The sequence below is a fragment of the Microcebus murinus genome, chromosome 9 (assembly GCF_040939455.1).
Source record: "Microcebus murinus isolate Inina chromosome 9, M.murinus_Inina_mat1.0, whole genome shotgun sequence".
Taxonomy (NCBI): Eukaryota; Metazoa; Chordata; class Mammalia; order Primates; family Cheirogaleidae; genus Microcebus; species Microcebus murinus.
The window spans coordinates 47,174,625-47,185,651 of NC_134112.1; the positions used below are offsets into that span (position 1 = coordinate 47,174,625).

The following is an 11,027-nucleotide window of genomic DNA, read 5'->3' on the forward strand; positions in this document are numbered from 1 at the left end:
GTTTCAGGCGACGCGCCCAAAGGTGGCGAAAACGCGTCAGCTGGGGATATTCAGTTTCGGTTGCTTTAATTTAAATACCCTAAACAGTCAGTTTCAAAAGAACCAGAATTGAATTCGTGCCGAAAGCAGGTAAATCGAAGTATGCTAGAATTGATTCCCAGCCTGAAGGCTGATGCTGAATTCAGACAAGCAGCCACCCTCCGGGTTTTCCAAGGTAGTACACGAAAGAGAGAGAATCTGGGACTGTTTACACACGCGCTTCCAGCACCAACCATCGAAGTGTTCATCGGCATCGTGTTAACCACATTAATAGCGGGAATCGCCTTATCAGATTGCAAAATTCGTGTAATTTCCCACCGCCTGTTGCCGGCCAACAGTGGACGCCTTACAATTCCCAGTGGCCATCCGCCCCCGGCGTCGGGAAAATCCCCGCGTTCGATTCCCCGCGCTCACCGCGGTCTTTTGCTGCCCCCTGCCGGGCCCGCGCGGCGTGCCACGGAGGCTGGCGGGATTACCGCGCGGGGGCGCAGGGCCGGCGACGTCGTCTCTGCGCGCGTCCCGCGGCCGGAAGTTAGTCTTGTCCATTTCCGGCCCTCGGTGACGCTCCAGACCCCAGAGGAGGAAGTAAAAGCCATGTACGGCATGTAGGTACATTTCCGGGTAAGGGGCAGAGTTTGTTGTCGCTATATTTTCCTTTCTTTTTCTTTTCTAGAAAGGATCTGGGTGACTCAGCTGTACAGCGGCGCCCCTTGAAGAGTTGCCCTTGGGGGAGGATGAGGACTGGCAAGGGCCTACGGTGTAGAATTACCTTGGTTTTGAGTTAGAAAAACCCACCTGGGTTTGAACCTCGTGCTTCATCTGGCTAAGACAAGTAATAAGGGAGCTCGGCGCTGTTTCAGATTTTGTAGTTTTAGGGATAATGCCTACGTTTTAAGTTGTTGTGGGCGACTAACTAAAACAATGTATGTGAAGCACTTAGCTTTGGTTTACAAAACATATTCGTGATTCTGCTACCTTTTTCAGGCGTGTGCTTGCTGTTTTTTCAGTGTGTCTGAGAGATGGTTAGTTTGCAAGAGGTAGTGCATCCCACAGGAATACTATGCAGAGTTAGCTGGGATCAATCACTTTTATGTGTATTATGAAGTCCTGACAATGTTTTGTTTTGTTGCCATTTTTAGATACAGCTGTTCTCCAGCATTTCTGGAGGGATGCAAAGTCTTTCCTTAAGACAAATAAGGTGAGAAATGCAGTGCTGTAAACATCTCCAAACTTAGTTTGCTATATGTAAAGACCAGCTGGAATGTGGTACCTTAGGGGCAGTGATTAGCCATTTCAATTAAAGGCATCTTCTTTTTTTTTTTTTTTTTTGAGACAGAGTCTCGCTTTGTTGCCCAGGCTAGAGTGAGTGCCGTGGCGTCAGCCTAGCTCACAGCAACCTCAAACTCCTGGGCTCGAGTGATCCTTCTGCCTCAGCCTCCCAAGTAGCTGGGACTACAGGCATGCGCCACCATGCCCGGCTAATTTTTTATATATATATCAGTTGGCCAATTAATTTCTTTCTATTTATAGTAGAGACGGGGTCTCGCTCAGGCTGGTTTTGAACTCCTGACCTTGAGCAATCCGCCCGCCTCGGCCTCCCAAGAGCTAGGCCTCCCAAGAGCTAGGATTACAGGCGTGAGCCACAGCGCCCGGCCAATTAAAGGCATTTTTAACTGGCCAATTGTGGAGTGGAGGGAAATGTAAATCCTTTTCTTTTGAAGTTCAAGTTACAAGTAGGAGGATTTCACTGTGTTTCTTAGTTGATAGCCCTTAGAATAATGGTTTTGATTCATTAAAAACATCAATTTGAGAGACAAATTGAAGTCAATTTTGGAATACTTACTGTTTTTGAAATTTGTAGTTAAGGGAGTTGATATTTCTTGCATTAGGCTGTTTAAATATCTATTCACCTTTTTAGATTTTATAGGAGTGTTTGAATGGAGATTGGCTGTTAAGAGGAAAACCTATTGATATTTTTGAAGTTTGATCTTCTTTGTGCTACAATCTGAAAAATAGAGAAAGGTTATATATATAAAATACATATGTGTATTCACCATTGTTTTTTACACCCCAGGCTAATTTAATTTGTTTAAAATTTGTCTGACTGCAAAATAACACATTTGTTACAGAGCCCAAGCTTGTACCACTTGCCACAGGATGGCCAATATGTTGAGAGACAAGGTATTGAGGAAAGGAAAGGAAAGTGACTTTTATTCCTTGTGCCAGCAAACTGAGAAGATGGTGGACTAATGTCCTAAAAAACCATCTTAAGTCAATATGAATTTTAGACTTTTTTATATTAAGGGAAGGGGTGGGGATTGCAAAAGGAAACTGAAGATCACAGACATCTGGTTATCGAGGGTCCTAGGAGATTGTAAAAATTCTTAGTTCAGGCAGATCTGATGTTCCTGTAAATCTTTAACATAGTATTGTTACTTGTGTGCATACTTTTCTTATCTCCCCAAGAGTTAGTTTTGGGAAAGGGTTAGTTATCATCTTTCTTCTAGAATTGAACTATAGACTACATTCTTTGTATAGTTAATTAGCCTATGTGCAGAGCCAGGCAGAGCTAAAAGATATTACTCGTAGGGGTCAGAAGCAAAATGAAGCCGGTCATACTTCATTGTTACAGTTTTCATTAAATAAAACATCAGTATTTCAGAAGTATATAGCCCCCGTTAATCTTTCAGAGATAACTGTTACTCAACTTTCCCCTTCTCTGTATATATTAATGCCTCCCCCCTTTAATATAAATGGTATTATCCTATCCATACTGTTATGCAGTTTGCCACTTAGGATATCTTGGATATATTTTGATTGCATTAGATCTGTCTCATTTCTTTTTAGTACCTGTACAGTAGTATATTTCATAGATGTACCACAATTTAGTTATCATTCTATTATTGGTGGCTATTTGTGGTGGTTCTTTTTTGCTATAGCAGATAATGTTAGGATCATCCTTTTATGTTATGGTCATCATTTTTATAATAAATGTGTATTCCTGTCCTTTTATTTCCTTTGGATAATCTCCAAGAAGTGGAAATGCTGGGTTAAATGGTAGAAACACTTAAAATTGTGATAGATTCTATATATTTTAAGAATATATAGAATATATATAGATATATATCTTTATATATCTTAAATATTAAGAATTAGTATATTCTCAAATATAAAGAATCCCATGTTTATTTATATGTTCACTAGCAGTCAATATTATTAATTACTGTTGTTTGCAGGTTTCGCTGAGACTGCTCGCATCATTTTGGGGATACATTTAATGCTTTTTAGTATTGTAACACAGACCAAATTTCAATTGTCAGTTCTAAGTCCATTTCAGCTTTTTTTCTATGTAAACAGAATACTTAGGTTTGGATTCCTTAGTAATAAATTATAAAACAAATGATTCACTTCAACAGTAAGTATTTTAAGTTAAAGATTTTAGGGAAGATTGTATTTGAATGGGACCTTGTACTATGTATAGGCAAGGAGGATGGGCCTTTGTGAAAGAATAACAGCTTACCCAAATGCAGGGAGACAGGGATGGGTAAGAATGTTCAAGATCAAAGGTTTGAGAGGCAATGCTATCAGGTAGTGAGGTTGTAGAATAGAATAGATAGCTGGAGAGGTAGTTAGATCTAGGTGTTGAGGGCTTTGAAGGTCAGTCTGAAGATTTTGCTTTCTTAGAGAGAGCTACGGAAAGTCTTCAATTAGAGAATGAGGGATGTAATTACATCATCTTTTTAAAACAAGTGTCAGTGTGGTGGTAGTTTTGAGTGATGTTAGAGAAGCAAGGCAGGTGGCTGTTACAGGCTGGGTAAAAGAGAATGAAGACTTGTAACAGTGAGAATAACAAAAGAATAGAGAGGTTAGGCCGGGCGCGGTGGCTCAAGCCTGTAATCCTAGCACTGTGGGAGGCCGGGGCGGGTGGATTGCTCGAGGTCAGGAGTTCAAAACCAGCCTGAGCAAGAGCGAGACCCCGTCTCTACTATAAATAGAAAGAAATTAATTGGCCAACTAATATATATATATAAAATTAGCCGGGCATGGTGGCGCATGCCTGTAGTCCCAGCTACTCGGGAGGCTGAGGCAGAAGGATCGCTTGAGCCCAGGAGTTTGAGGTTGCTGTGAGCTAGGCTGACACCATGGCACTCACTCTAGCCTGTGCAACAAAGCGAGACTCTGTCTCAAAAAAAAAAAAGAATAGAGAGGTTGGATTTCTAAGATGGTGAAGAAACAATCTACATGATTTGATGACTGTAGGGTTGAGGAAGAGGAAGAAAGCAAAGCTTACTTTTAGACTTTTATCATAAATGACTTAGGATAGTGATAGTAATATCCTTAATCAGAGAAGGGCAAGTTTGGAGGAGGGGAAAGATGCTCAGTTAGGTTTTGGGCATGTTAGTACACATGGAAGATATTTCTATGGAGAATGAGTTATACACAAATATATAGATTTATTACTCTTTTATTAGGAATTTTGACAGGTTTTCACTTATTTTTAGTTTGCCATTAGTAGAATTTCTGTTGAACATTCTGTGCTTGTTCAGCCATGTTTATCATCATGCTAATCTCAACAAATTGCACTGTATAGTAGCCTTCACACTTTTTTGATTGTGTACACTATCAATAAAAAATGTTTATAAATGTAGCTCCAATAAATATAATTTATTGATTAGTCATATGCATGTCTTACAGTACTATTATATTGTGTACATTATGAAAAATATATAAAAAGTAGAAATTTTCAAAGGCTAAGACAAATATAAATTGGAATTTTACTATTTTTTTTCCTACATCCCATTGATTCATTTTGCCCCCCTCTTTAGAAAGCACTGGTCTGATCTCCAGCTGATAGTGTTCTGTCCCGTTATCCAGTAGAGGTCACTCTTGAGCATCTGGAGGTGCAAACAGACTGTGAGCTGTGCAAGGTAGAGCCTTCATTCTTTAGTTAGAAGGAGGATCTTATTTTTAAGTTTCTAAATTCATGCATATTTGGAATAGTATTTAATTACAGAGTAGTGTGTGGTATTATGGGGAAGTGAAGAATCATAAGCTCACTAGAGTATGTATGTATCAATCAAAAGTATGCTTTTGTTGTTGTTTGATGTTTACTTTGTGAATGCTCTGCATTTGGGCTTGAATGTTACTTGATTCTGTAGTTGTGGAATCTTTTCCCAGTTCTTTGAGAATCTGTAGATTATGTGAGCCACAGGAATGTTCTCAGCCTGTGGGCATAATCCAAGTTCTTGTTAAAATTGGAGTAATTGAAAGGACAGACACAAAGAGGATTTCTTTGAAATTGATCTTGAAAGCAGTATCTTAAGCCCAAAAATGTTAGTGGTGGGTTGGAACCATCTATCTGGATTTTCGATTTTGTGCTTAATTAGGAAAAGGGAAATGCCTTTTCTAAGTAAGAGTCCATTGTGAGTAATTAGAAGTCAAGCACTGTTTGTCATAGGTGTATATTCTTAAAAAGAGAAAGTACAGTTTTAAATAAATATATGTGCTGTTGTATGACTTAGACCACAAGTAGCTTAGAAACAAATCATCAGATAGGTTGAATAACAGAAGAACACTTTTTCTGCTGTTTCCTCATAAAATATTTCCTATAAATACAGATATTCCTTTTAGTAGGGAACCTATGATTATAATCATATGCTATTTCATACTTTCTGTGCCCCATTTATAAATGATCAGGAAACTGAGTTATTGAGGTTTTGTCACTTGGTAGAAGCTGGAAGTTATAAGTATTGTGCGACGGATTCAGACAGCTCTGGTCTTGTATAATATGGTGATGGGGTAAAGGAGGATGGTAAAAGCAATGTTTTAATGTTTATATGCCATCCCTTAGCACAGTTCCACATGTGGTGGACTATGTAGACTAAATATCCCAACTAGATCATTTTGAAGATGAAAATTGGTTTGAAATTGTTGGGTTACAACCAAGGGCATGATGAGTAAACTGAATGACGTGGAGATTGGGATCAGGAGCTGTTGACTAGAGGTCTATATAAACTAAGAATTAAGGCTCTAATTATAGCATGGATTTAGGGGGTACCACGAATGTAGAAAAAGATGTTTAAGATGGAAATTAGATAGTGTAAGGTGTTAGTTTTCAGGGCTAGATTTAGAGATCAAAAACCAGGAGGCCAGAGACAAAGAAGTCTAGTATCTATAGGCAGGACAAGGTCAAAGATCTGGGAAATTGGAAGATAAGGCAGAAATGGAAGTGTCAGTTATTAGAAATAAGCCTAAGGTCTGGAAACTGCAAGGACAAAGTAGAGATGGAGAGGGATAACTAGTTTTGGGTAGCCAAGGCAGGTGAGGCCAAATAAAAAGAGCAAGGTAGAAGCAGAAATAATTCTGGGGCAGTGATGGCACCATCTTGCTTTTCTTTTTTTCTTTTTTTTTTTTTTTTTGAGACAGAGTCTTGCTTGTTGCCCAGGCTAGAGTGAGTGCCATGGTGTCATCCTAGCTCACAGCAACCTCAAACTCCTGGGCTCAAGCAATCCTTCTGCCTCAGCCTCCCGAGTAGCTGGGACTACAGGCATGCGCCACCATGCCCGGCTAATTTCTTTCTATTTATAGTAGAGACGGGGTCTTGCTCTTGCTCAGGCTGGTTTCGAACTCCTGACCTCGAGCAATCCGCCCGCCTCGGCCTCCCAGAGTGCTAGGATTACAGGCTTGAGCCACCGGCCTTGCTTTTCTTTATGTTAAAAATGGAAGCAGCTCTGGGCCCACCGATAATGAACAGAAACAGTGAGCAAGGGAGTGAGAGTGTGATGGTGGAATTGTTACTACGGCACCAGGAGAGCTGGAACTATATATTCTTACAGAAATGACCATGATGCTTATAGTATTATAATATGGTTATTTAGCTGTTTAACACATGCATTTTTTTTTAATTTAATTTAATTTTTTTATTTTAGTGTATTATGGGGGTGCAAGTGTTAAGGTTGTATATATTGCCCTTGCCCCCCCTCCCCCCTCGAGTAAGAGCTTCAAGCATGTCCATCCCCCAAACATTGCATATCTTACTCGTTTGGTTGTATATACCCATCCCCTCCTCCCCCCTCCCACCCTCCCGACACCTGATAAATGTTATACTCCTATATGTCTACTTAGGTGTTGATCCGTTAATACCAATTTGCTGGTGAGTACATGTAACACATGCATTTGTGTAATATTATGTATGTTGTCTTATGCAGCATTCCCAAAGGTTTGGGCTTCCTGACCATTATGGCACCAAGAAACCTCTGGCACATGAGAAGTAACTTTCTCTTTGGTTCAAGATGGATGATCCAATTTTCAGCAGAAATCCTCTTCAAATCACTTTCAGTTAGACTTTTTGGTGTAAAGTGTGGTAATGCAAACAAAGAGCCTTTGGAGAATGGGGACCTATTGAACAACTTACTTACTATGGGAGTAGATATTGATATGGCAAAGAAACGACAGCCTGGAGTTTTTAACAGAATGGTTACTAATGAGCAGGACCTGGAGATGTTCCTTCTATCCAAAGGAGCTAGTAAAGAAGCAATTGCTAGCATCATATCAAGATATCCACGAGCCATAACACGTAGTTCTGAAAGTCTTTCAAAACGGTGGGATCTTTGGAGAAGGATTATGACATCAGACCTTGAAATTGTAAATATCTTGGAACGTTCTCCTGAATCCTTTTTTCGGTCCAATAACAACCTAAACTTAGAGAATAATATAAAGTTTCTCTACTCAGTTGGACTGACCCGTAAATGCCTTTGTCGATTGTTGACCAATGCCCCTCGTACTTTCTCCAATAGTCTTGAGCTGAACAAACAGATGGTTGACCTTTTGCAGGAAGTCTGCTTGTCATTGGGTCACAATGATCCTGTAGATTTTGTCAGGAAGATAATTTTTAAAAACCCTTTCATCTTAATTCAGAGTACCAAGCGGGTGAAAGCTAACATTGAATTTTTACAGTCAACATTCAACTTGAACAGTGGGGAACTGCTTGTTCTGATATGTGGTCCAGGAGCTGAAATCCTAGACCTTTCCAACGATTATGCCAAAAGAAACTATACAAATATCAAAGAGAAGCTGCTTTCTCTTGGATGTACTGAAGAAGAGGTACAGAAGTTTGTCTTAAGCTATCCAGATGTGATCTTCTTGGCAGAGAAAAAGTTTAATGATAAAATAGACTGCCTCATAGAAGAAAGAATTAGCATTTCACAAATAATTGAAAATCCTCGGGTTCTGGATTCAAGCATAAGTACTTTAAAAAATCGAATCAAAGAATTGGTAAATGCTGGCTATAACTTGAGTACATCAAACATCACTCTTCTGTCTTGGAGCCAAAAAAGATATAAAGCAAAATTGAAAAAGTTAAGCAGTTAGAACATTGTTCAGGGACTTTTAAAAAGTCAGTCATATGACATAGTGATATTTTATTTTGAATTTGGGCCTTTCAGAAGGGAGAGTTGATTTTTTAACGACAGATACATATATAGTGATCCTTTGGATATTTGGCTTTATAGATTAATAAAAACTATTAGTATGCTCAAGTATCATCCTCCTAGCTGTCTCTTCTCTGGTTTTAACTAATGCAATATACCATTAGATGACACAGGCTGTGGCTGCTTTACAAATAGCAGTTCCTCAGTGCCAGGGTAGAACAATGTGTAGGAGATAGAAAGCACAAAATAAGCTTTTGTTTTTTCTGTTCATGTTAAAAAATTGACAGACTCATTTAGGTAGTTTTATTTCCTCTCATGATTTCGAATGGCAACCTGCTTCTCCTTTTCTTTGTGTCTGTGGTTCATGTTAAAAAGTAGAATGCCAGTAAAAATAGTAAAAATCTGACAAAATAAAAAGGAGGGATTTTTCATCCCAAGTTTACAGTCTCCATTTAACCCATTAGTGTCCTCCTTCCATTCCCCCCAGGATTTACTAATGGTGTATCCTGATTTCTATAAAGACAAGGTCAACTGTAGTAAGCAAAATAATGGCCCACCTAAAGACACTGATGTCTTAACTTCCAGAAGCTATGAATATGTTATGTTACATTGCAAAAGGGGTTTGCAGACATGGTTAAGTTAAATGTGATTAAGGGCCTTGAGATGGGGAAATTATTCTGAATTATTTGAGTGGGTCTAATATAATCATAAGGGCCCTTAAAAGTGGAAGAGGGAGGCTAAAGAGGTCAGAAAGACTTTTGACTACTTTTGACGGATGTCAAAAGGAGGCTTTGAAGGAGGAAGGGTCCATGAGCTAACGTATGCAGGTAGCCTATAGATAATGGAAAAGACATGGAAACAAGTTTTTCCCTAGAGCCCCCAGAAAGGAATGCAGCCCTTCTGGCACCTTTTTAGCCCAGTGAGACTGTTGTCAAGACTTCTGACCTGCAGAACTGTAAAATAATAAATTTGTGTTGTTTTAAATCATTGAGTGTGATAATTTGTTACAACAGTAAATAATATAGGAACTAAATCAATGATTAGTCACATTATAGGTGAAGTCACAAAATGCAGTCCTTTTAGTATTATATATGTATTTCTAACTCTTATAAAGAGTGATTGCATTTTTGTAATCTACCTACCTTTCTGGAATTGCTAATAAGTTAGTGTGCATAAAGTCCTTTAAATGTGTGCATGAAAAGCTAAATGTAAATAAAATCTAAATGAATGTTTGTGCCTAATGAAGTAGTAGTAGTTTAAAGAAATGGTGGACACTTCTTTTATATATTTTTATTTTGTTGGCATTTTATCTAATATAAATAATGAGGAATTTCTAGATGCATTATCTTTAAAAATGACAAATCAGATGTGTGTTTCTTAAAGACACAATTTAGCTCTGATATAAACTGAAAGAGAAGAGACAAGTTATATGACCATAATTTTAATTATTTTCCAGGGGGATTTGTTTTCTAGTTATGGATTTTGAATTAAATAACATAATTATGCTCAACCTTTAAACCTTAATTGCTATCAGTGATGCCTCAATAAAACTTATTTCTACCATTGAGAAAACAAAATGTCTGCTTTTCCAAGGCCATTTATATGTTCAATGATACTCTTATTATAATCTTTAGCAAACTGTTTAATGGCAAAAGCATGACAGTTTAGAAAACATGAGCTTACAAGAGGCATTTCTTTAGAGTGATGTATCTGGGCATCATTACTAAGTAACACTAACATTTTGTGTACAAAATTTACTGAACTTATTTCCCCATCTATAAGATTAAAAATTGCCGTTGCAAAGTTGGTAAGAATCAAATGAGAAAGAGACTATAAGGTTTCTTGCATTTAGTAACTATTCCATCAGTGGTAGCTGTTATAAAATTGAATTGTATACTGTAAATAGGTAAATTGTATGATATATGAATTCTGTATCAATAAAGCTGCTTTTGAAAATACTATTTTGTCTTTTTATATTTATGGAGTTGTGCTACTCTTAGTCCACTTTCTGTTGCTTATAACAGAATACGTGACTGGGTAATTTTAGAGAAAATGACCTATTTCATAGAATTATGGAAGCTGAGAAGTCCCAGGTTAAGGGGTTCCATCTGGTGAGAGACTTTTTGTTGGTGGGGACTGCCTGAAGAATCCTGAGGCACCACAGAGTGTCAGATGGCAAGTGATAACATGCCCAGTTTTCTCTTCCTCTTTTTATATAGCCACCCTTCCCACTACCATGGTAACTAGTAAATCCACGAACCCATTGAACTATCAGTCTGTTAATTCAGGCCATTCCTGATGGTAGAGCCCTCATGATCCTGTCACTTCTTAAGGGCCCCACCTGTCAATACTGCCACATTGGGGATTTAGTTTCAACATGAGTCTTGGAGGGGACAGATATTTAAACCATAGTGGCAACCGTCACCACGCATGATCTAGTTTTGGAATATGCTTGCACCCCATAAAAGAAACTGTACCTAGTAGCAGTCAATCCCCATTATCCCCCTCTTATCACTGTCCACCTCCCTTGCCCTAAGCAAAAACTAGTCTATCTCTATA

At 38.5% G+C, this 11,027-nt stretch overlaps 1 protein-coding gene across 4 annotated transcripts; it reads left to right on the plus strand.

Annotated features, from left to right (window-relative positions):
- The first annotated feature begins 596 nt into the window (after nt 1-596).
- MTERF1 (mitochondrial transcription termination factor 1) lies at nt 597-10,429 on the plus strand. 4 transcript variants are annotated; one of them, XM_012779604.2, is made up of 3 exons: nt 597-660; nt 1,179-1,237; nt 7,248-10,429. In XM_012779604.2, exons 2-3 carry the CDS (start codon nt 1,209-1,211, stop codon nt 8,407-8,409), a joined length of 1,191 nt encoding a protein of 396 aa, XP_012635058.2. In that variant the 5' UTR covers nt 597-660; nt 1,179-1,208; the 3' UTR covers nt 8,410-10,429. The 4 variants fall into 4 exon arrangements, with proteins under 4 accessions (XP_012635058.2, XP_012635059.2, XP_012635064.1 ...); XM_012779605.2 differs by having other exon boundaries at nt 603-644; XM_012779609.3 differs by lacking the exon at nt 597-660 and adding an exon at nt 4,866-4,967.
- The last annotated feature ends 598 nt before the right edge of the window (nt 10,430-11,027 follow it).

Bases quoted from the DNA above. Each gene is read 5' to 3' on its own strand.
- MTERF1 (XM_012779604.2), top strand. From the start codon at position 1,209: ATGCAAAGTCTTTCCTTAAGACAAATAAG. The intron at 1,238-7,247 runs GTGAGAAATGCA...TGTCTTATGCAG, and splicing joins CTTTCCTTAAGACAAATAAG to CATTCCCAAAGGTTTGGGCT.